General features: G+C 45.6%; 1 protein-coding gene across 1 annotated transcript in view; it reads right to left on the reverse strand.

Annotated features, from left to right (window-relative positions):
* LOC308314967 (ERC protein 2-like) overlaps window positions 1–25,351 on the reverse strand; it is a gene marked incomplete at both ends in the record, with an annotated part of 254,270 nt that overhangs the window by 91,285 nt on the left and 137,634 nt on the right. The window contains 2 exons of the mRNA XM_080762791.1: window positions 963–1,056; window positions 23,763–23,980. Of these exons, the coding sequence (XP_080618917.1) occupies window positions 963–1,056; window positions 23,763–23,980 (312 nt within the window). The remainder of the gene's footprint in view (window positions 1–962; window positions 1,057–23,762; window positions 23,981–25,351) is intronic.

The following is a 25,351-nucleotide window of genomic DNA, read 5'->3' on the forward strand; positions in this document are numbered from 1 at the left end:
CCGTATGGAGCTGATTTCTGCCGGACTAAATGCCTGTCTCTTCCACTCAGGACTGACTCTGAGATGCACCGAGGGAGGGATGGAGGGGGGGGAGGGATACGGAGAGAGGGAGGCCCGAAGGAGTGCAATATACCACAGAGGAACAGAACAATATGGAGAGGCGTAGACTGGAGAACAAAGAACAGAAATGCAGTGCTAGGAAAGAAGGATAAGGAAAAAGATAGACGTTGTGCGACATGTTGCTTGAGAGAGAAAAAGAGAGAGGACAGGAGGAGAGGAGTAGAGTAGGAGAGGAGAGCAGAGGAGTAGGGTAGGAGAGGAGAGCAGAGGGCAGGAGGAGAGGAGTAGGGTAGGAGAGGAGAGCAGAGGGCAGGAGGAGAGGAGTAGGGTAGGAGAGGAGAGCAGAGGGCAGGAGTAGAGTAGGAGAGGAGAGCAGAGGGCAGGAGGAGAGGAGTAGAGTAGGAGAGGAGAGCAGAGGACAAGAGGAGAGGAGTAGGGTAGGAGAGGAGAGCAGAGGGCAGGAGGAGAGGAGTAGAGTAGGAGAGGAGAGCAGAGGACAAGAGCAGAGGAGTAGGGTAGGAGAGGAGAGCAGAGGGCAGGAGGAGAGGAGTAGGGTAGGAGAGGAGAGCAGAGGGCAGGAGGAGAGGAGTAGGGTAGGAGAGGAGAGCAGAGGGCAGGAGTAGAGTAGGAGAGGAGAGCAGAGGGCAGGAGGAGAGGAGTAGAGTAGGAGAGGAGAGCAGAGGACAAGAGGAGAGGAGTAGGGTAGGAGAGGAGAGCAGAGGGCAGGAGGAGAGGAGTAGAGTAGGAGAGGAGAGCAGAGGACAAGAGGAGACTGGACAGGACAGGAGAGTTTGATCCAATGAGACCTCCGATGATAATGATGATGATTTAGGTGATTTAGACATAAATAAGGGGCTGAGGAATGGTCGCTCGCAGACATGGGCGCACACATATACACACACCTGTGGCACAGAGTGTGGATGTCCGTCGGTCAGTCCATCCTTCCTGATCTCGCCCGGTACCATCTGCTTCTGGACGTTAGGAGACTTGATCTGCCTTCAGATTGGAGAGAGAGAGAGAGAGACCCAATAAAGTAATGCACAGTGATAATCCCTTAATCAGTACAGTGTCTTTAAGGTGGTTTTTGCCAGATCCTAAAGTAGCAGGATGTCACTGGCTGTCAGCCTGTCACCAACACCCCACTCGACCCCACCAGGTTATACAGACCAAATATTCAGCGGGAGTGTGCAAACGTCATTGACAAAGTGAGGTCGATCTGTTTTTTACGTATAGGCCTATACTCCCATATTCGCTCCAATATTCCCTCGAAAAAACGAATCAGTGTACAAACACCTTAAGGCTGATTTATAATTATAGTTGTCAACTAAGTACAAAGTGTAGAGCAAGGGTTTCCAAACTGTTCAGGCCGTGACACCCCAAAATAATCATGATTTGAACTGAGAACTCAACCTGACATGCACTTGTCAGCAACTAGAGTAGAGAGACTAGAGAGAAGAATTAGTTTAACTCCTTCTTATGTAATATTTGACAATTTGGTCATTAAAGGTCATTAAATTGTCACTCTAAAAATGTGCAGTGATATATACTATATAGTATATATCTCTGCACATTTTTAGATATATACAGTATATAGTATATACTGTATATATACAGTATACACCCAGTATACACTGTACTGTATACTGTAAGTAGGTTTGTTTACTGTTTAGTGAGAAAACAATGTTTGACCCCCAGTTTGGGAACCATGGCTGTAGAGTGGTTAATTATATGGCTTAGTGATGCATTGGAAAAAAGAAAAACAAATGCTCAAAGTGAGCATTCAAATGCACGCCACAACATTTTATCTAACTGCCTTTTTTCAACTTCTGTTTTAAATCTCTAGTTTTGGATTGTTTTTCTTATTTTTTGGGGGGGGAAACTTTTGCGTCACTAACATGTTCAGAACAGGTCTGTTTCCAAATCACTAACATGTTCAGAACAGGTCTGTTTCCAAATCACTAACATGTTCAGAACAGGTCTGTTTCCAAATCACTAACATGTTCAGAACAGGTCCGTTTCCAAATCACTAACATGTTCAGAACAGGTCTGTTTCCAAATCACTAACATGTTCAGAACAGGTCTGTTTCCAAATCACTAACATGTTCAGAACAGGTCTGTTTCCAAATCACTAACATGTTCAGAACAGGTCTGTTTCCAAATCACGAACATGTTCAGAACAGGTCTGTTTCCAAATCACTAACATGTTCAGAACAGGTCTGTTTCCAAATCACTAACATGTTCAGAACAGGGCTGTTTCCAAATCACTAACATGTTCAGAACAGGTCTGTTTCCAAATCACTAACATGTTCAGAACAGGTCTGTTTCCAAATCACTAACATGTTCAGAACAGGGCTGTTTCCAAATCACTAACATGTTCAGAAGAGGTCTGTTTCCAAATCACTAACATGTTCAGAACAGGGCTGTTTCCAAATCACTAACATGTTCAGAACAGGGCTGTTTCCAAATCACTAACATGTTCAGAACAGGTCTGTTTCCAAATCACTAACATGTTCAGAACAGGTCTGTTTCCAAATCACTAACATGTTCAGAACAGGGCTGTTTCCAAATCACTAACATGTTCAGAACAGGGCTGTTTCCAAATCACTAACATGTTCAGAAGAGGTCTGTTTCCAAATCACTAACATGTTCAGAACAGGGCTGTTTCCAAATCACTAACATGTTCAGAACAGGGCTGTTTCCAAATCACTAACATGTTCAGAACAGGGCTGTTTCCAAATCACTAACATGTTCAGAACAGGGCTGTTTCCAAATCACTAACATGTTCAGAACAGGTCTGTTTCCAAATCACTAACATGTTCAGAACAGGGCTGTTTCCAAATCACTAACATGTTCAGAACAGGTCTGTTTCCAAATCACTAACATGTTCAGAACAGGTCTGTTTCCAAATCACTAACATGTTCAGAACAGGTCTGTTTCCAAATCACTAACATGTTCAGAACAGGTCTGTTTCCAAATCACTAACATGTTCAGAACAGGTCTGTTTCCAAATCACTAACATGTTCAGAACAGGTCTGTTTCCAAATCACTAACATGTTCAGAACAGGTCTGTTTCCAAATCACTAACATGTTCAGAACAGGTCTGTTTCCAAATCACTAACATGTTCAGAACAGGGCTGTTTCCAAATCACTAACATGTTCAGAACAGGTCTGTTTCCAAATCACTAACATGTTCAGAACAGGGCTGTTTCCAAATCACTAACATGTTCAGAACAGGGCTGTTTCCAAATCACTAACATGTTCAGAACAGGGCTGTTTCCAAATCACTAACATGTTCAGAACAGGTCTGTTTCCAAATCACTAACATGTTCAGAACAGGTCTGTTTCCAAATCACTAACATGTTCAGAACAGGGCTGTTTCCAAATCACTAACATGTTCAGAACAGGTCTGTTTCCAAATCACTAACATGTTCAGAACAGGTCTGTTTCCAAATCACTAACATGTTCAGAACAGGGCTGTTTCCAAATCACTAACATGTTCAGAACAGGTCTGTTTCCAAATCACTAACATGTTCAGAACAGGTCTGTTTCCAAATCACTAACATGTTCAGAACAGGGCTGTTTCCAAATCACTAACATGTTCAGAACAGGTCTGTTTCCAAATCACTAACATGTTCAGAACAGGGCTGTTTCCAAATCACTAACATGTTCAGAACAGGTCTGTTTCCAAATCACTAACATGTTCAGAACAGGTCTGTTTCCAAATCACTAACATGTTCAGAACAGGTCTGTTTCCAAATCACTAACATGTTCAGAACAGGTCTGTTTCCAAATCACTAACATGTTCAGAACAGGTCTGTTTCCAAATCACTAACATGTTCAGAACAGGTCTGTTTCCAAATCACTAACATGTTCAGAACAGGTCTGTTTCCAAATCACTAACATGTTCAGAACAGGTCTGTTTCCAAATCACTAACATGTTCAGAACAGGTCTGTTTCCAAATCAAAACAAGTTCTAATGGATTCACAAGTGGTTGCAGCAAAGCTTCAGCTGAAACGGGCCGTGTATACGCTATGTTGGTGTTTTGAATATTGGCAATTATGGCACGCACGCACGCACGCACACACACACACACACACACACACACACACACACTTACACACACACACACACACACACACACACACACACAGCTGTACAGTTATAGGTACAGACGTGAACACAGACTGCGTCTCTGTCTGGTCTGAGCAACATGACAGACTGAGACAAGATGAGACTTGACGGATGAGGGCCGAGACACCGCTGTGTAAATCTGTCAGCATGCGCGCGCACGCACACACACAGACATATAAATGCACGACGTGCACGCACATACTGACACACACGCAAATAGTATTCCAAGTACTGAAATATGGATACAGACAGACAGAAAAACACAGATACAGAGATGTATAAACAGCCAGGTGTGAGTACACGCACGCACGCACGCACGCGTACCGTACGCATACTTTGGGGCCAGTGTAAATGTATAGCGTCAGTCTTGTGTGACTCTGGGGTGTTGATTACAGAGCTAACCCGTTCAGCTAACCTGTGTATTAGCCACTCGACAGCCATACTGCATACCTCCATATACACTACTACAGCTAGTCATAAAAAGGTTGACGCCTCCTTCGACTCTGGGGTGTCTGTATCTCGGGCGCCATTTTCAGGGAAGGCATTAAGGGAAGCTTCCGCATGTGTCACAGAAGGGGACGTTCGGTATAGGCGGGACTCCCTCTTTCCCAGAGGCACTTGCTTTGGCGATGTAAACGTTTGTTTCCTCATGCCAAAAAAGCTCCTTTGAATTGAATTTAGTCCCGGAAATGATGCGATTTGCCAGTAGTAAGAGTGCCTTCCGCACTTCTGCCTCCCGTTTTTTGCATGTCGCTCCAATAAACTGCAGTGGTGAATGAGGTACCGTATCTAGGTATCTATGTAATAGTAATAATAGCTAATAATAATAATAGCTCATAGCTGGCGTAGTAGGGGCCATAAGGGGCTGCTGACGTTCGACAATCTGAGAAACTATAGGAGTTCAAAAACACACCAACAAACTCGTCTTAGTGTGTGTGTGTGTGTGTGTGTGTGTGTGTGTGTGTGTGTGTGTGTGTGTGTGTGTGTGTGTGTGTGTGTGTGTGTGTGTGTGTGTGTGTCCCAATAAAGTTTTTAAGTTTTCTCATGCCCCCCATGTAATGCACAATTGCGTATTCATATACCAGTCGTTCTGAACCTGTGGGTCCCCACATGATTCCGGGGTGGGGGGAGGACCCCAGATGACAGTGAAGTGACAATTTAAGGACTTTTAAGACTTTTATAATACCTCAAAGGCTATAAAAGAAAAAATACCATTACTGCATCAAAAGTAATCAGCAAACCATGCTATAAAAACTGGTAAAAATAGCCGATATACAAGTTCACAACGAGCTTGTAGATTGGCTATTTTCACAATATTTATCTGTTGAACCATTCTGTTGCTTGTCTGGGTGGGGGGTCCCAAGTTCAAATATGATTACTTTGGGAGGTCACAGCCTGAAAAGGTTGAGAACCACTGATATAGACTAACTGAATATTCCTAAAATTGCTAGCCTACCACCTTGATATAAAATAAAAATGTAACTTGTGTAACCTTATGTAACTATTCATTGATTCACTCGTATACCAAAATCCATTTGGAAAAAAGAGAAAAAATCACACCTGTGTGAAGTGAGGGGCGCTCACTTCGCATTATCTAACGTTTGGATAGTTGGTGTCAAGGTGACGTATGTTTGCTCAGTAGTTGCTGATGTCTGCTCAGGAGGTTTGAGTGTTTGCTCAGACCGAATTTATTTTAGAGGGAACATTGTCTGCAACCATACTGCATACTTTCAAATACTACTGCCGCTTGTTCTTCTAAAGTTATGCATAGAACTTGCACGGCCTCGCTGACAGTGACAGATTAGTGTTGAAGAGAAGCCTCCTGTAGAGACTGTAAACACGCTGCCAATCTACTTTTAACACTGGCCCGGTTGCTATAGGCAACACCTTGCCAAATTGAATAGTCCAAATTGAAATATTAACGTTTCTGGCAAAAGATAAACATTGTGAGCTAATGCTAACATAAGCTGTTTCTTATGCCGGGAAAATGGAAGTGAAAGTGACTGAATGTGACCAATTCCGGCTGGCACAGCGAACTACCCTCTAGGGCCGTGCACCCCCTGTTACCAAATAATCACAGAATGTCACTGCACTGAGAGACATGCAGCTCCTGTACAGTATACAGTACATATCCTTACAACAGTGTTTTACCGGATTTTGTCGTTGGTGTTAAATAACACCATAAAACCACCATTACCCTTTTCATGTCACGCACCCCCTAGAGGGCGTTCAGGCACCACAGTTTGGGAACCCCTGCTCTATGGCCACATGGTGACAGTTAACTTGTAAAAAGAAACATTTGCAATATGAATCGTATTATTCCATTAAGACCTGAAGCAGATTCTACAAATGTCTTCTAAAACAGCAGTTTGTTCAACATTTTTTTCAAAAATGTTCAAAAATAGCAGATGTACAAGCTCGCTGTGAGCAGCTATTTTTGAATATCCAACGCTAAAATCGAAAATGGCACAGAGGGTTTCCTGTGGTTTTTAATGGTTAAAAAAACAAATAAAACATTTTGTTGCTGTCGGGCAGAATCCTCTGATCTCCATATTCTATCTATCTTTTTATTTATTTTTGTAGATTAATTGCTGAATTAGAATCCTGAACAGTTGGGGACTTATAAGGTGTCCACCCGACATATTTCTTTTTGGTTTATTTAATTATTTTCCCAAGCTAAGATGACTTTCACTGCACTACATTTTTTAACATTTCTAGGAAGAAAATGTTTCTCTTGGGAACCAAAAATACATAATGAATTAAAGCTGCACTATGTATGGTAACTATCCTCTTCTCCCCCGATTTGAACCCCATGTGTGCAGATTTTTCTTATTTGTCTTTTTTTACGTTGAACTAAAGAGTCTGTCTGCTTCCTCAGGGGATACATTGAATCTTGACCATCAGGTCAAAATCTCTGTCAGATTGTGTACGGAGACATGAACTTTGACACAATCTAAATGTGTCAATAGAAGAGCAGGGAGACTATGAAATCGTACAGTCCGTCAGTGTATCACTCAGAATCCCCATACATGGGAAAGGCCCCATATATGGCGCCCAGGTCTCGTGACATCATCAGGAATGGAGATCCCTGATGTATTTTCTTTCTTTCAGATTGTATAATTGTATATTGATTGTATACAGTATGTTGTATTAACATACTGTACTCTAGCATACAGATTGTATAAGTTATACTGTATTAACATACTCATACAGATTCGACAACATTACATTTTATTCATTAAAGATAAGTTACAATAGTGACGCTTCAACCGATTAAGCTACTATATCATATAGTGACAGTAGCCGACCAAAGATCTTTGCAACACTCCTGTGTGATTAAAGGACGTGGATGTATGCCGGACTACGGAGATACGAGGTCTCTGTCCTGACAGTCCACACTGCCCTGTTTACACTGGGCAGAGCTCACATGCTGCCCCCCCACGCACAGGCAAATATTTGCTGCCACAGCCCTTACAATGTGTGTGTGTGTGTGTGTGTGTGTGTGTGTGTGTGTGTGTGTGTGTGTGTGTGTGTGTGAGAGAGCCGCTACGATCTATATTGGTGGGTAATTTATGTTAGGAACGCACTCGACACGTTCTTACACAGCCTCGCACGGGTGCTCAGACACACATGTGTGTGTGTGTGCGGACGGACGCGACACGCACACCATCAAATAAATAGCGCTAGCTTTCACATCCTCTGAGAAAACCAATGTTATGATGGAAGGAGACAGCGCATGAAGGCAGCACACACACACACACACACACACACACACACACACACGCCTGTGTGTGTGTGTGTGTGTGTGTGTGTGTGTGTGTGTGTGTGTGTGTGTGTGTGTGTGTGTGTTTGTCTAAGCTAAGAGGCATGCCCGTGGAGTACAGTCTTGCAATGAGGGCATATCAGCTATCAGACAGGCTGAGGCGCTATACCAGTGCAGGTGTACAAACCAACGGACTGCTACCAATGCTGGTGTGACATCTGTGTGACAGATGACACACACACACACACACACACGCACACACACACACACACACACACACACACACACGCACATGCACACACCCACACACACACACGCACACGCACATGCACACGCACACGCACACACGCACACAACAAAACCGAGGCGCAGGCCAGTCGACAGTGTGTTACAGTTGTTTTTCTGTTGCTATATACCAGTGGTTCTCAACCTGTGGGCTGGGCCCTATTGCTGGGCCGTGAGGTTATTTCCATATGATGTCATTTCAAAAGCCAAACATTACAGGGGCTAGCACCCCTCAACATTTGCTTGATCATCATTGTCTGAACTTCACAAGCCGAAAAAGGTACAGAAGAACTTTTCTGTATTTTGGACGGCGGTACCCTAGGGTGCCTTCCTGGTTATTCCACTCTCCATAGGACGCAGCTTTACCACTGTCTGTTCACAGAGACCCGTGCGAAGCTGCGTTGTCGTTAAATATTTGTTATCTTTTTTTTTTTTAAGTTTTGGCTTCTCTGAAATTCTCTCTCCCTCATGTCCCATGTCCCGCCTCCCACGACACAACAGCATTAAAACATCCAGCATGTACGCGGTTGGCCAATCAGAGGCAGTAAGTAGGATGTGCAGCTAGCCAGTCTCGATGCGGGAGGCGGGACATGGGAAGTGAGGAAGAGAGTACTTCAGAGAAGCCAAAACTTTTAAAAAAAAGATTTAAAAAAATACTTAACGGCAACGCCAATTAACGCCGCTTCACACCCGTTTCCACGGTCTCCTACTGAACTTTATGCATCTTTGAAACATCGCATCAACACTCAAGGGACCACACAGGTCTCCGTGAACAGACAGTGGTAAAGCTGCGTCCTATGGAGAGTGGAATAACTAGGAAGGGACCCTAGGGTACCGCCGTCGAAAATTCAGAAAAGGTACCCGAGGGTCCCTAAGGGGGCTAGCTAAACTGCCTGGTCTTCTGCATTTTGGCCACATATTCGTATCCACATCGCACCCAATATAGCAGGCCATGTCTTAGTGCACTCCCTCCCGGGTTGCTGTGACTGTTTATTCCCACCAACAACAACAACATGACATGACATGTTTACGGCAGTGGTGCTGATTCCGCTAACGGCAGAATCTGTCTTAAGAGATCACATCATAATCTGTGACCAGGTTCAGCACTTTGTTCCTCATGCAGGCTTTGCTCAGTTTTCAGCTTCCAGCAAACCTATTTTCTTAATTTCGCACAATTTCGGAACCACCGACTTGAGGCACTTTCTTTCTGGCTCCAGTCACAATTATCTTCTCTGACAAGGCACCTTGGGAAGAACAATTTGGCATGCCTTATCCACCCCCAGGGCAGTGTTCAGCTGTTATTGATATATTTGCATAACCTCAGTCAGCTGTTTCCCAAAAGCAATGAAAACAACAACAATGCAAGATATATTTGTGTTTCTTTCTACAATGTGAACTGCAGTTCACTTCAGCTTCTGCCCAGTTACATTTCATTGCTGTCGGTAAGAAACCTCTTACTGTGACTTCATATTTAAACTTTTTTTCCCGTTAATAATAACGCCCTATACTTGATCATATACTAGTACAGCTTCACACAAAAATAATCAAAAATAGCAGATCTGCAAGCTTGAAACACGGTGCAGAGCACATTTTGAGCTTGTAGATCTGCCACTTATGCTATTTTTGGATGTGAATGCTGAGAAGTAGCAGTTTTGGACATATGAGGTTTCACCCGACAGATACGATTTAGAACGCAGAGACGATTTAGAACGCGAGGTTATCTGTTCAAGCATCAAGTCACTCACACAAGTCCACGTAGTCACATGTTGGTGTGACAACACAACACCATTGGCCTTCCCAGACCCACACTTTATGATTATGAACGATAAAGCCATCAATCAACCAGTCAATTTACAGTTTACTATAGTCCATACGGTGGCGTGCTGCAGCCAAAAATAGCTGATCTACAAACTCACAGTGTACGTGTTGCAGTCGTCTCATTTTCACCACGGGATATAGCCTATACTGTACCACGTGTTATGACTGTATAAATGATGAAGTATAAATCAGGGCTTCATAAGACCGCTATGGCATGTATAACCGCAAAGATATGTGTGACTGCCGTGCAAATGAGTGTGGAGTGCACATGTGAACGGAATTATGTATTCATTATTATTATCGTTATGTATTAGTATTTCCATCTGAGTGAGACAGAAAATAGTCTTCTTTCCATAGCATAGAGAGAGAGAGAGAGAGAGAGAGAGAGAGGAAGAGACTGAGAGAGAGAGAGAGAGAGAGAGAGAGAGAGAGAGGGGTGGGGTAGGGGTTGAGGCTGAGTTTTTCCCACGGTGTCGCTCCGTCGTAAATAGAAGATCTACAAGCTCAGAAGATCTACAAGCTCTTGTAGATGTGCTGTGTTCGATGTGACAACACACACACACACACACACACACACACACACACACACACTGCAGCTACGTATAACAGCTGGGCTCTGGCAGCGGGCTAAGGGAGGACGAGAGAGCCAAAGTGAAATAGAGAGAGAGAGAGAGCACTGTGTGCACGAGGCCAGCAGGTTCCTAAATGGAGCGTAATAAGTCGTTTTTTATTCTTCCTTCTTCACATTTCCTCTCTGGCTCTAGACTCTGTCCATTTGGAGCGCTCCACCTCTCTGGCTCTAGACTCTGTCCATTTGGAGTGCTCCACCTCTCTGGCTCTAGACTCTGTCCATTTGGAGCGCTCCACCTCTCTGGCTCTAGACTCTGTCCATTTGGAGCGCTCCACCTCTCTGGCTCTAGACTCTGTCCATTTGGAGCGCTCCACCTCTCTGGCTCTAGACTCAGTCCATTTGGAGCGCTCCACCTCTCTGGCTCTAGACTCAGTCCATTTGGAGCGCTCCACCTCTCTGGCTCTAGTCTCTGTCCATTTGGAGCGCTCCACCTCTCTGGCTCTAGACTCTGTCCATTTGGAGCGCTCCACCTCTCTGGCTCTAGACTCAGTCCATTTGGAGCGCTCCACCTCTCTGGCTCTAGATTCAGTCCATTTGGAGCGCTCCACCTCTCTGGCTCTAGATTCAGTCCATTTGGAGCGCTCCACCTCTCTGGCTCTAGACTCTGTCCATTTGGAGCGCTCCACCTCTCTGGCTCTAGACTCCGTCCATTTGGAGCGCTCCACCTCTCTGGCTCTAGACTCCGTCCATTTGGAGCGCTCCACCTCTCTGGCTCTAGTCTCTGTCCATTTGGAGCGCTCCACCTCTCTGGCTCTAGACTCTGTCCATTTGGAGCGCTCCACCTCTCTGGCTCTAGACTCCGTCCATTTGGAGCGCTCCACCGGCCCAGCCGTCCAACACAAGCAGCTCTGCTTTAGTCCTGGCCGTGAAGAGCACCGCTCTGCGCCTCTACTGTACCATCACCTTTTATTACTATGTACTTTAGTCTAGTCTGTCTGTCTGTCTGTCTGTCTGTCTGTCTGTCTGTCTGTCTGTCTGTCTGTCTCTCTCTCTCTCTCTCTCTTTTTCTCTCTAACTTTTCGTTATTTAGAAAACAAACTCATACAAAACAAACTACCGTATATGATATTTCTTAATCAAAAGGTTCATAACAATATGTGACTATTGACGTACAAAAATAACACTGCCAGTTACGTAACATAAGAGGATAAAATGGGTTAGGCTAATTTATATTTTGACTTGGACAATTACACCATACTTAGGCAAGTTTTGGGGCCCAACTCACAAGACCAATATGTGACTTAGGCCAAAACAATGGCCTAGAGGTCCTTGGAGACGGAAAAGCAGCGGGAAAATGCTGATACAATCTGAAAAACGCAGCAGTGTTCAAGAACCTTTAATCACACTCGTGAGGCCATGATACTAAAGGGGGCGGGAACAGCAGGATCCTTTTCAATTAGACCGTTTGACCGACCAGAGCTGACTTAAAGGCAAAACAATGTCCATGATTGTAATAAGGAGGTGAGGTTTTGGTACCTTACCTCCTACACCCCTCAGGGGGGAAATATTGAAATATGAAAGTATAGCGTGAGGCAGTCAGGTCAACAGTGGGAGCCTCGGAGAGCCTTATCAGAGGAACTGGGCTGGACGGAGCGCTGAGAGATCCAAACAGACCACGTCTGTTTATATCGCTGATAGATGCTTCATGGCCCTGAGACGTCTCTTATCGCTACGCAAATACTGCGGCTTGGGCCTGTTGTGTTCATGTGTGTGCACGTGCCCTGTGTGTGTGTGTGTGTGTGTGTGTGTGTGTGTGTGTGTGTGTGTGTGTGTGTGTGTGTGAGTGTGTGTGTGCGTGCGTGCGAGTATACAGTATATACTTGTCTGTGTATGTGAGTGTCAGAAAAGCAAGAATGAGCACTCCACTGTGAAAGCAGATGTGTGTGTGTGTGTGTGTGTGTGTGTGTGCGTGTGTGTGTGTCTGTATATGTATGCATGTATGCGTGTGTGCGTGCGTGCGTGCGTGAGAGGGAAGCGGGTGCATTCTATTGTCAGTGTGTTATGAATGGCAGTGTGACTCCCTACCGTGTGATGTGGGCCGGGTCTGTTCCCAGGTACCATCTAGTATATAGTATATCTGTTGGACTGCATGCAGTCTCACGCGCGAGTGTGTGTGTGTGTGTGTGTGTGTGCATGCGGTCTCACGCGTGCAGCTCTGTGACCTCACATGGCCATTCATTCATTCATGCTATTGAGAACACCTGCGACCTGACACATGCACACACGCACACAGCCACGCATGCTGTTTACAAACACGCTGACCTTCTCTTATCTCTTATGTTCTCACAGGGGCGGCCTGTGAGAACCACAGGGGGCGCTGGCCTGGCCTGGCTGTCAGGATGATGAGTGTGAGGTGCGTGAGAGAGAGAGAGAGAGAGAAAGAGAGAGAGAGAGAGTGTCACAGTGCTTGTGTTCAAACGAATGATGCTCTATAGGTCGTTATATTGAACATCTGGAATTTCGTACGCTTATAAGAGCAAGACTGCAAATTATGTGTGTGCATGTGTCCATACAGTATGTGTGTGCGTGTGCGCGTGCATGTGTGTCAGCCAAGGACCAAGCAGTTCCTTCTAGCCAGCAGGTTCTTGCCAAGCCCAACACCAAGCTCCCATTCTCCTCAAGACTCCCCTTGACACACGCCGCACACACACGCACACACACACACACACGGACACACACCCCCCCATCTTTCCTGAAAGCCTCCCTTTACATACCAGAGTGCTTAGCCAGTCCCTAGCAGTGATATGGTGGGACATATGGGAGGTTGATATACTGTATAGTTAACATAGGTTTTGCCGTCGCTTCAACCTCCTCGAGGACAACATTGCAGGAGCTGTGGAACTATATGGTATATGAGAAGTGGCCAAAGACATAACAATATAATAATTCAGTTTGGGAACCAGAACACAAAAATTTTTTTTTTTTTTGTCTATTCACTTGGGTTAGATGAAAAATCCAGATGACTGCATATCCAATTTATTTTTTCTTTATTATTTTCGGTACCATTTCCCCTTTGAATATCTTTCAATAAATTAAAGTGAGGGATAAGTATAATGGCCCCGCGAGCCAGAAACCATTATGTTACAACTTGACTGGGTCTCGTGTTAGTCAGTGTGTTATTATTAGGCCCCCTCCCATGTGTACGTCGTCGTACGAGGGCGGTGTCGCGCTAGCTTGCTGTGCTGTGCAGCCGACCCACAAGCTTCGCAGCTGGCTATTGCACGACACCACCGTCGTACGACGGGAGCATAAATTTAGCCTCTTCATTATTGAAGCGGCGGTATGGTGTTCTTTTGGTTTTTTTTTCGGGGAGTGGAACTCTTCACATGTGCTTCTGAAGGCTCATTAGCGCTGAGCGGCTAGGTTCCAGATGGAGCGCATCCACGCGGGGTTCACATCCACACATAACGGCGGCGGTATGTGGTCTGACACTATCATTAGCATGTTAACCCAGCCCGCGCACCGCGTACCTTATTATTAGAAATTATGATGCCGGCGGAGGGAAAACACACACACACACACACACACACTGCGGGCTGTGTTTAGTCAGCGGGAGCCGTGGATACATAGCAACGACGAGCGGCCTGGAATTCCCCCTGTTACTGTTACCGTACATACTCCCCGCTCGCTCCCAGACTCCCTCCCACAATGACGGCATGCCCTCTTCTTAAAATGTGTCTTTCACTTTCACGTGTGACCATCCATGACACTTCCAGTGCTCAGTTAATGATGTCCTGCAGTCTGGAAGGCAAGAAGACAAAGATTATTGCGTGGGTTTAACCACTTTTAACCTGGCCTTTTGGACGTGAGCTTACTGTCAAAATGCTTTGTAAATATAGTCTTCAGCTAGTACATGCTGGTGTGTTCCAGCACTGCAGGCTGCTATTCACACGCACAACTAATACATAAAATAAAAACCAGATTAATAAAAATGTGCCGGTAACGATCGGCCGGTTAGTGAGGAGCGCCAAACACCATTATGAGATGTAAGCCATGAAATAACTGTCAGTGCCCCCCCCCCCCCTCCTCTGGCCCACAGTATGTACTGCTATATGACCAGCCGACTAACATCCATCATGGAGTGTTGCTGCACGGCCAACTTGGACGAGAGTATGATTTCATCATCTGCTTGTCTTCTCTCTCTCTCTCTCTCTCTCTCTCTCTCAGATAGTGGTTAATAGGCCATCTGATGGCGTTCCAACACAAACAGTCTGATTAAAAAGACATCCATTCTCCTCCTCCACAGATGCTACAGACACCACGCTGTATGTTCAGCATGCACGCAGACAGCGGCACGTTTCCCTCATATTTTCACACTGACGCTCATTTTGATTGAGAACAGCGACTCTCATTGTGTGGACCGTGACTGAGGACACCCTGACTGAGGACACCCTGACTGAGGACACCCTGACTGAGGACACCCTGACTATAAGGACACCCTGACTATAAGGACACCCTGACTATAAGGACACCCTGACTGAGGACACCGTGACTATAAGGACACCCTGACTATAAGGACACCCTGACTATAAGGACACCCTGACTGAGGACACCCTGACTATAAGGACACCCTGACTATAAGGACACCCTGACTATAAGGACACCCTGACTGAGGACACCGTGACTATAAGGACACCCTGACTATAAGGACACCCTGACTATAAGGACACCCTGACTGAGGACACCCTGACTATAAGGACACCCTGACTAAGGACACCCTGAAGGGCGAGGACGTATGCACACATCCGCCTCGTTGATGGCAGACTGCTGGGTGAGCGCTGGCGCTTTGGCATGGGTGGTCAGATCAACATGGAATGAATTCTGTACTGGCCATATAAGGAGCATGTCTTGAGTGTACAGGGTTTGATGAGGTCAGATCAACATGTAAAATGTCAGAACACATCAGCTCCATACAGTATATGGAGATCTAAGGGTGGTAGAGGGGACATTCTTTTGACTGTGCAGGGTTTGTTGAGGGCCCAGGTAGGGCCAGGCCTTAATTTTTGGGCCTGCACCAAATTTTGGGGCAGGCCTGTCTAGAGTTTGAAATTTGAATGAACAGGTATAAGTCCAAAGGCAGACTTCGAAGAGGAAGGATGGATGGGGATAGATCAACATGGAATGTCAGAACAGGTTCTGACATATATCCATATATGGGGATCTAAGTGTTTGAAGTTTGAGGTCAGATGTAGTGTTGGGGCCAATATTGATGACATCAGGGATCTCTGCGACAGCAAGTCACATTTACTATGACATCAGGGTCTCCACATCGCCATCCCTGATGATGCCACATGATGTCACGAGACCTGAGCGCCATATATGGGGCCTTGCCTGGGGTGACAACACACTGACAGGAAATGCACAATTCCATAGATGCGATTTGTGGTCGCAAAAATATCTAAAAACACATATTACACATAAAACCCCCAGGAATGTGTGTGTATGTGTGACTGTGACTGTGACTGTGTGTGTGTGTGTGTGTGTGTGTGTGTGTGTGTGTGTGTGTGTGTGTGTGTGTGTGTGTGTGTGTGTGTGTGTGTGTGTGTGTGTGTGTGTGTGTGTGTGTGTGTGTGTGTGTGTGCGTGCGTGCGTGCGTGCGTGCGTGTGTGTGTGCATGTGCGTGGCTACAGTGTGACCTGCTAACTAGGCTGCTTGACCTCTGACCTGTGTGTGCTGACCTGAACGCTGCGTTCAGGCACTGTCTGACACTAATGAGACAACAACCTCTAGCCACATGATGGACGAGAGAGAGGGCGAGAGAGATAGATGGAGAGAGAGAGAGAGAAATGCTCCAAACGCTTCTCTAAACACACACACACACACACACGCAAACACACATGCGCGTACAGACAAACACACACACGACTGTACGCTATAGTACAGTGTTATCCACACACACGCACCCAAAAGAACCTGCGTATACATACACATTGTACATGCTCACATTCTTGCATACACCTCGTGTACTAGAGATCAGTGGATGAGCTTTTTTTGTCACCCTTTTTTGTCGCTGCGACGCGTTGTGAGCTTGTTATACTGCAACCTCTATTTATACTACTTGTACAAACAATGTCACTCACCACTCTCTCCACAGTTCACCAATGTTACGTATAGTTCAATAAAGTTTTCCTCCTTTTAACATGAAGTGTGCCCGGATCTCCGCTTTGTTCTATATCAATGTTACGTAGTGGTTGTATGTATCTATTTCCATGGTAACACGCCATCGCAACGTATTTTCATACAGTATATCCTGCGGTCATCGGCAGGGTAAAGAACTGAATCACAGTCCCACGCCAAACGTATATTCCTCCCTTCTGTTTTACTTAGTTTGAAGTTTCTCTCAGACTCACTAGCTGCCTGTTACCAACTTTAGCGTAGCTGCCTGTAGGAGACCACTGTGTTGTTCATTAGCCGCCAACTTCATAGGCGGCTAATTTGTGCCAGATCATGGAAAATGATGTAATTAAAATACTACTAAAGAGATTTTGTGCGTTTTAAAAGCTATAATAAGCATATAGATGCCATTAATTTATTTCCCGCATTATTTCACCCGCGGTTTATCCGATATTAATCTATAATATATTGAATTGACTCAAATCCACCCTAAACTGCGGTTCACCCGCGGCAACCGCGGCTAAATCCGCCACCCGCTGGTCTCTATCGTGTACGCAAGAACGCATGCTTAGAACCTAGCGCACCATCCTGTCCATGCAGAAGCACGCACACACGTGTGCACGCACACACGTGTGCACGCACACACGCACATTAGACAAGACAGTAGACAAGTGGCATGAAACAGACTCACAGATGAAGATAAACAAATGCCACCGTGCTACAAACAACTCCTAACCCTGTGTAACCCCTAAATGCTTCATCCTGAGCCTGACCCCGACCCCAACAGCAGCTCTACAAGGCTTTGCCTTTTCAGACGGGGAGTGACTGACACAGCTAGTAATTCATTTTGAAGCACTCCTGCCAATACCGGCCTTTACTACAGTAGCTCTGGAGTCTGGTGTCATACTTCAACTGTCTATCTACTAATTAGACTTAGACTAAATTAAACTATTGTTGACTTGAATCATTACAAGTCACTCTTATTTTGAAGTGGAAGAGGAAGTCCATTTCTGTTGTAGCCAAGCTGCCATGACAAGTTGTTATGATGCCGTTCGGAGCGCAAGTCTAACCAAGTAAACAAGATTAAACGCAAGATTTTAGCCAAAGTTCAAATACGATATGAAAACCATGCGAATCAGTGACTTAAACAATGTACACACTTTGGAAATACGTTAAACATGGAACATCTGCGGCATTAGGTGAACAGTTCATTTTATCTGTCTCATGCAAGCTAAAGTAACGTTGTGGTATGGAGTAGAGATGTCAGCCTGCAGTGCGTACCAAGAAACATATCCAGATGCTCGCCTGAGAATTAGCCCCCCAAAAGGTTCTGTGCAGCCCTAATGCCCTATTCATGTGGTTAAATTGGACTTTTTTTAACAACAAACTCAGTGGGAGCAACCAAGTGCATGCAGCGCCGGCTGTGAGTGCTGGGTGACTGCTGGATGTCATGAGAAGGAGCCAACAGCCACGTCACGCTGCCAGAGTCACAGAGACAGAGTGTGTAAAACGGCTAATGAACGAGGCAGGGAACACGGCTGGATGATGGCAGTGCTGTTCGGAGCACATGCAGATCCATTATTATTATTTTGTTTAATTGTATCCAAGTCTAACAAATTTTGCCACCCATTTTTTTCACCCATTATCTAATCCTGGGCGCTATACACTGACTCCTGCCAACCTGGGGAGAGCAACAGATTTACCTCATGCTTCCTTCCATGCATGCAAGTCCAGGCCACTTCTTTTCACCTGACAGGTGAAAGTTTCCCCGGTTGGACGTGGTTGCATGTTGAAGGAACATGTTATTCCAACCAGGCCGACTAGGGGGAGGCAGTTTAGAGAGGGTACCACTACCTACCTACCCTAGGGGACCCGGGGAGAACATGCAAACTCCACAAAGAAAGGCCCTTTTGCCAACCCCACCCAGGGTATATGGGCGCTGATGACGCATCCAGATCCATTTGTGAGCTGTTCAGAACCACACAGCGCCAGCTTTCAAACACCTGACTGACTGTGTGCTTTTAGAGAACTAGAATTTCGCCGGCCTTCGGCCGGCGAATCCTAGTTACATTGCAGCGCAATATGGGAAGAAGGAAATTGCGGGAGTTGACAGAATTATTATAATAACAGAAAGTGTTTTTTATTTCTCATAAATACGCAAACATGGTGAAACAACTACAGTCACAGAGAGCAGTGCCAAGGTAGCTGCTGCCTGCTAACGATGCAAACAACAGCCTTGCCTGTCGTGTGTGTGACTGTGTGTGTGTGTGTGTGTGTGTGTGGGGGGGGGGGGATAGCACTATTTTTCGACATTTTACTGTGTCATAAATATTTACATCTGTAGCCTATATTGTGATTACATTTGACCGTACATTTGACTCTTGTGTTATATTCGTGTGAAATATTCAGTAAAGTATTGTGGTGAAATATTCACCCCAAGTTGATAAGATATGCAGAGAATATAATACCAAGAACCCCCAGTTTGAAATGCATTAGGCCACAGACCCCCATTTTCTACCATTTGCTCTCTGGGAAAATCAGGGTCCATTTGGTTCCATTTGTATGCTCTTGGAGTATGATGACTGTGCTAACAGTATTATCATAAAATATGTCTCAGTTTGAAGATTAAAAAAAACATATTTCATATGTGTGAGCTTGTAAAGTAGAACGTTCAACCTAGAGACAGTGTTGCCAAGTCTGATCATTATAAGCTACTTTGGCTATTGGTAGTCCTTGACATGGAAATGTTTGAGTTCCACTGCTCTGAAACAACATTAGACAACAAAGTTTGACAGTCAACACGATAATTGATTATTTTAAGACTAATTTCCGGACCATTTCTGATTTACCTACTTTGAACTGGCCTCTTAACATTTTTATAGACCTGGTTGCTTGTTTCACTCTCACATCCACGGTATGTGGCAACCCTGGTTTTTTAAAAAGATCGGCCGATTCCGATCCCGATCCCGATCTTTTGTAATATTTGTTTTAATTTAATAGTATTTATTTATTTTTATTTTTTATTTTACTTATAAAAAAACCTGGCAACCCGCGGCCGCGGTCATTTTCCGCTAGCCTGAGCGGAGCTCCCTAGCCTGCTGGAGGGGCTCCCATCATCCCATGCACCCTCGAGAGAAAAAAAAAGGAAAATAAATGCAGCCTTGAGCCTACCAAATATGTTGTGGTCTTGTGGAGCTGCTTGATCACCTCCTCCCCCTCTTTTCCCCAAAAAGCCAATCCCAATAAATCCAAAAGTAGTGTGATTCTGTGTGCCTCAGCCTAATTACTAACGGAGAAACTATCAGTCTTATCCGAAATATGTCAATCGTTGTCAACTCAACACGTGTTGACAACGCATTGTAAACAGAAACTGTGTGTCACACCAAAAGTGGTGACTTATAGAATTCTGTAGCATTCACATGTAACAACACACGTTGTGTGTCTGAGTGAGGGGGCCTTCGATTGAACAAAGGGGGCTTCTGACTGTGTCGCTTACTCGCCTCCCCTCTGTCAGAGGAGGAAGCGACGCGCAGCCGTCGGGAACCCCCCCCAAACCGACTGCCCCCCCGCCCTCCCGAAAACCGTGAATTGCATAGGCTCATCTTACTGGCTGGCTGCAACATGCACATTTCTAAGAAAGTTGTGTCAGGCCAGGGCACACTACTTGTCTAACAATTTGGAGCTCCCTTTGCTAACTACTGGACTGGAGATGATGAGCTCTGTCCCTTTCTCTCCGTCTCCCTCCCTCGCTGGGGTGAAGACGTGCGTGCTCTTTCTCGCTCTCTCTCTCTTTTCTCTCTCTCTCCCCCCTCCCTCCCTGGTGTGTGTGTGTGTGTGTGTGTGGGGGGGGGGGTATTCGTTGCGCTGCCAGTGCTATACTTCTCCATTAAGCGGTGCAGAACCGAGAAAGTGACACATTATATTTGGATGTAAACGGCGCAGATTTTTGCTTTGGAGATCGGTTTCGCGGATCGGTGGATTTTGCACGGCCGATCCGATCCGATCGACTCGCCCATATAAATAAAAAGCAAGATGGCTGCCGATTGCGAGCTGAGAGACGGAGAAAATAGTGACGTGTGAGCCGGGGGCGGGCCTCTGACAACAGCATGAACACAGGGCAGTGTTGCCAGGTTTGCGAATTGTAAGCGAGTTGTAGTGTGTGCAAGTAGCCTGGTTAAAAGGCCTTGTTTGTGCCGCTGTTGGGGCAACAGAACATGTCGACCAGTTTCTGTCAACCGCTTTTGGTCAGGTGACCAACTCCACAAATGTTAAATTAGATACCAGTCCTTTCTCTTCAAACGACGGCTCTCTTCTCAGCAGCCAGAGAGACCCCTGCAGAGACCATATCAATTTACACTCTATGCATGCGTGCATGTATGTATGTATGCACACACACACACACACACACACACACGCACACACAGCCCTGCGTATATACATACACAGATGTTGTACTACACGCACACATTCTTGCATACACGTGCACATTACAAACACATGCAACACACACACACACACACACACACACACACACACACACACACACACACACACACACACACACACACACACACACACACACACACACACACACACACACACACACACACACACACACACACACCTCTGCCTTGGCACTGCACAACCACTCATTTGGGTGTGTACACACAGACACACACACAGCATGCCAATCCATAAATCAGATGATAATTGAGTAGCAGAATGCCAGTAATAAACAGAGCAGTATAAACAGTCAGAGCAGCTCTCTCTCTCTCTCTCTCTCTCTAGGCTGGATGTACAACACCACTGGCTGGCTGCCTGGCTGACGCACGCACACACTCACGCATGCACGTACAGGGTATGGGTCGTACGCACGCATGCACACGTGTATGCACTAAAATCGTTAGTGATAGTTTTACTGAAATGGAACCAAATGAACACGCAATGGTTGGAGTCACATTATCACCAAGGATTTTATGTGTGCTGCACACGCACTCACGCACGATAGGGGTGTATGTGTGTGTGTGTAGTGTACTGTAGATGAAGTAGATCGGCGGTCAGTCTCACTCCCCTCAACACAACACTCTATACGTCTCCAGTGACATCAGTCAGGAAACGTATAAACTGCCTCATTGTTACACGGCTACACCGGCAGAGCGTGGGCGCTGGGATTGTTCCTGGTGCGTTCTCCAGTTAAACGCTAAACGCTGGGCCGTATACGTGCGTTTTATACCGTCCCTGAGGGGCCGCTCCAATCCGAGCTCCCTGAGAATCAGCCCGGAGCCAGAATGACCCCCTGGTCGCTTACCCACTTTATATACCTGGGAAAGTTGGAAACCCGGCACGCTGACGTGACGTGTGGAGTCAGTGTTTCCCCAAACAGACCCAAAACAGAAACGTTTGGGTGTATAATACCCAGGAGCCAATTGAGCCAAATTGTGAAAATAGACAATATCCAAGCTAGTGTTTTCACTATTCCTTGAGCTTTTTAAATGTATGGAATTAATTAAAGCGAAACTATGTCACTTTTTCAAAATGTCATGTTAATACAATATAAATTATACAATCTGTTATGGTAGAGTATATACAATATAACTTATACAATCTGACCCAGCCTTAGGTGGTTGGGGCATTAAGGTAGCCTACGGATGGATCCTGATAGTCTCCCTATGGGAGGTCTTCGCTGCACTTCCCACTGGGAAATAGTCCATGTGGCAGACCATGCAAGGACCAGATGGAGGGATTATCACTAAACTTCTTTGCCTTTTTTGACCATTTTGGAGAAAAGTTCAACTAGCCAATCTAAATCGACACTTTTTTTAAAATAGTTCCAATAGCTTATCTATAAGCTCACAATTGGTTTTCAAAATAGTAAAAAAAAAAAAAATGTAGTCGCTGACCAAAATAGGGCCCTGTACTTCCACACTGGCCTGGGAACGCTTCGGGATATCCCGGGAGGAAGTTGCTAATGTTGCTCGGGAAAGGTGTGTAAATCTCTGTTGGAACTGTTACCCCCGAGACCCAATTCCGGATAAGCGGTTGAAGATGGATGGATGGATGGACATACAGTAGAGGAGGAAAAGGCTCTGAGCTCACTAAGGCCAGCTCGGAGCCAAAATGCCCCCTGGTTACCAACTTTATACCTGGGAAAGTTGGAAAGCGAGCAGGCTGAGCGCTACACCATGACGCTGAGAGAGTGAATGAGGAAGCAGTCACAGATGGATGGATGTTTAACAAGCACACTTAGTGGCTACTCACCCAGGTCTGTAGTGGAGACATCGACGCAACAAAACAAATGACCAGGAAATAATCATTAGAAACAACCAGCAACTCCTGGTATACACCCTATAGTATATAGAGTACAGTGTGTGCACTTGTACAGCGCAGATTACATCAGGCAAAAAGCATGACAGGGTGGAAGTGGTCTCAAGTGCTGAGAGGACACAATCTGGACAAGTTTACGTCTTGTGGATTACTTTTTTGTAAATAGAGCACTTACTGAAATGCTTGCAGATCTGCTGCACAACAGTTCATGTGCGGGTCAAGCACGTGTCACTCGCTAAGAGAAGGACGCCACACTTTGTCAGGACACCGTACTGTTGTCTCTTTGTCTCTCGCTCTCTCTCTCTCTCTCTTTCTATCCCAATACTAATGTCTGCCTCCTCGCCTCTTCCAGCACGACCCGGAAATCATTCACGTTCCCAAGCTCAAGGGCACAGTATTGTTGACAGCAAGTAGTCATAGTCTTTTGAAAATAATTCCATTTAGTTTTAAATATTGTTTGCTCCCGATCCGATCCCAATTTTTCCAGATCCGCAATTATTTTTATAGAACACGTTTTTGCCATATCACAATAGTACAATCATTTGAGTCTAGTTTTAGTCGACGAAATATCATAAGATTTTAGTCGACTAAATCTACAGTTGATTGTGTCGGTGAGACGTCGCCGTGTCGCTCACCTCTCCAGGTCGGCGATCTTCTTGTCCTTGCTGCAGCGGTCGGCCTCCGCGTCGCGCAGCGCGGCCATCAGGCGGTCCACCTCAGCCTGGGACCTCCTGGACTCCTCTCTGGAGCGGGCCACCTCCTGCTCCAGGAGACGCAGGCGCTCCGTGATGTCACCGCCGCCACCGGGACACTTCCTGTTGGCGTCCTCGGCGCCACCGTGCAGCTGCAGCGCCTGTCAATCAACGGAGAGGTCAACGGAGAGGTCAACGGAGAGGTCAACGGAGAGGTCAAGAGATTTAATTACACAACAGCTGGTTGCTTCCCGAGGCCCCCACCATAAAAGAATGGATAGATATAGTGAATAATATCTACAATATGGAACAGATCACTTTCTCTCTCAGACGGCAAAAGGAGAAGTTTAAAAGGTTTGGCCTAATTGGGTGAAACATGTACCGGTAATAACTTTGGGACCAGATTTTGTAGTGGCAAGGATTGAATGAAAATACTGTAACGAATAACGATCCTGCAAAAGACCCGGCCGTAACTTGCTCCTCCAAGGGAGCTAGCTCTCTTGGTGTGGCTTGTTGCTTGCCTTGTCTACTGAGTTGGAGATCAGGGTTCGACTCCAGCTCGGGGTGCTAAACGTTACATTCTACCCCCTCCTTTCTGAAGCCTGCCCCCGCGCTTCACTCCTCGAGTCCCTCACGTCCCTCGCGCAAGGGCACGATTCAGCGGTCCTCGACCACTTCTGACACCAATGTAACGTTTAGCACCCTGAGCTGGAGTCGAACCCCAATCTCCAACTCAGTAGACAAGGCAAGCAACAAGCCACGCCAAGAGAGCTATGAGTTATGGTCAGGTCTTTTGAAGGGTTGTTACAATACTGTCTTACTGTATCTTATTTGTTTTTTATTTTAATGGTTGCTAACAACTTCAAGTATTATACTGTATGGTACTTTTTATGTACACAACTACACATATGTCATGTCTCCCATAAGATTCTTAGTTTTTTTGTCTTTGTTTGAAAAACCCTTGGACAAAGAAATCTTATTTGAAAAATGCTGTATACCGTACATTATTGATGTCCTTAAATAAAAAGAAAAAAGGCAGACAAAAGTGCTGTACAAGCAAAGCAGTGGTTCTCATTTTAGTTTTGGCTCAGGTCATCCTAGCCTGGAAACCAGACAAATCTGCCACAGGAAAAAAATATCCCTGGGGAGATTGCAGTGATAATAGTCTGGCAGGCCAGGCTAACTTTTATTTTATTTTATTATTTTTGATCCCAGAAAGACTGAATGACGTTATCTGGCATTGAAACTTTTCTTCAATGGTTTATATTGTTTATATAACAATCGTTGAATCACAGAATCGCAATTTAAATCGAATCGCAGAGGCACCGATATTGAATCGGGATGTATGTGAGCCGTCCCACCCCTAAGGTGTGTGTGTGTGTGTGTGTGTGTGTGTGTGCGTGAGGGGGTGGGTCAACGGTAAGCCAACCCTGTGCGTGTCTCAATATGTGGTTAGGAAGGTGGGGGGTCACAGCGTACAGCTCAAGCAGAACCCCCTCCTCTCCTCTTCCCTCTCATCTCTTCATCATCAT

Source organism: Protomyctophum bolini, assembly GCF_963924005.1.
Source record: "Protomyctophum bolini genome assembly, chromosome: 5".
NCBI classification, from domain to species: Eukaryota; Metazoa; Chordata; class Actinopteri; order Myctophiformes; family Myctophidae; genus Protomyctophum; species Protomyctophum bolini.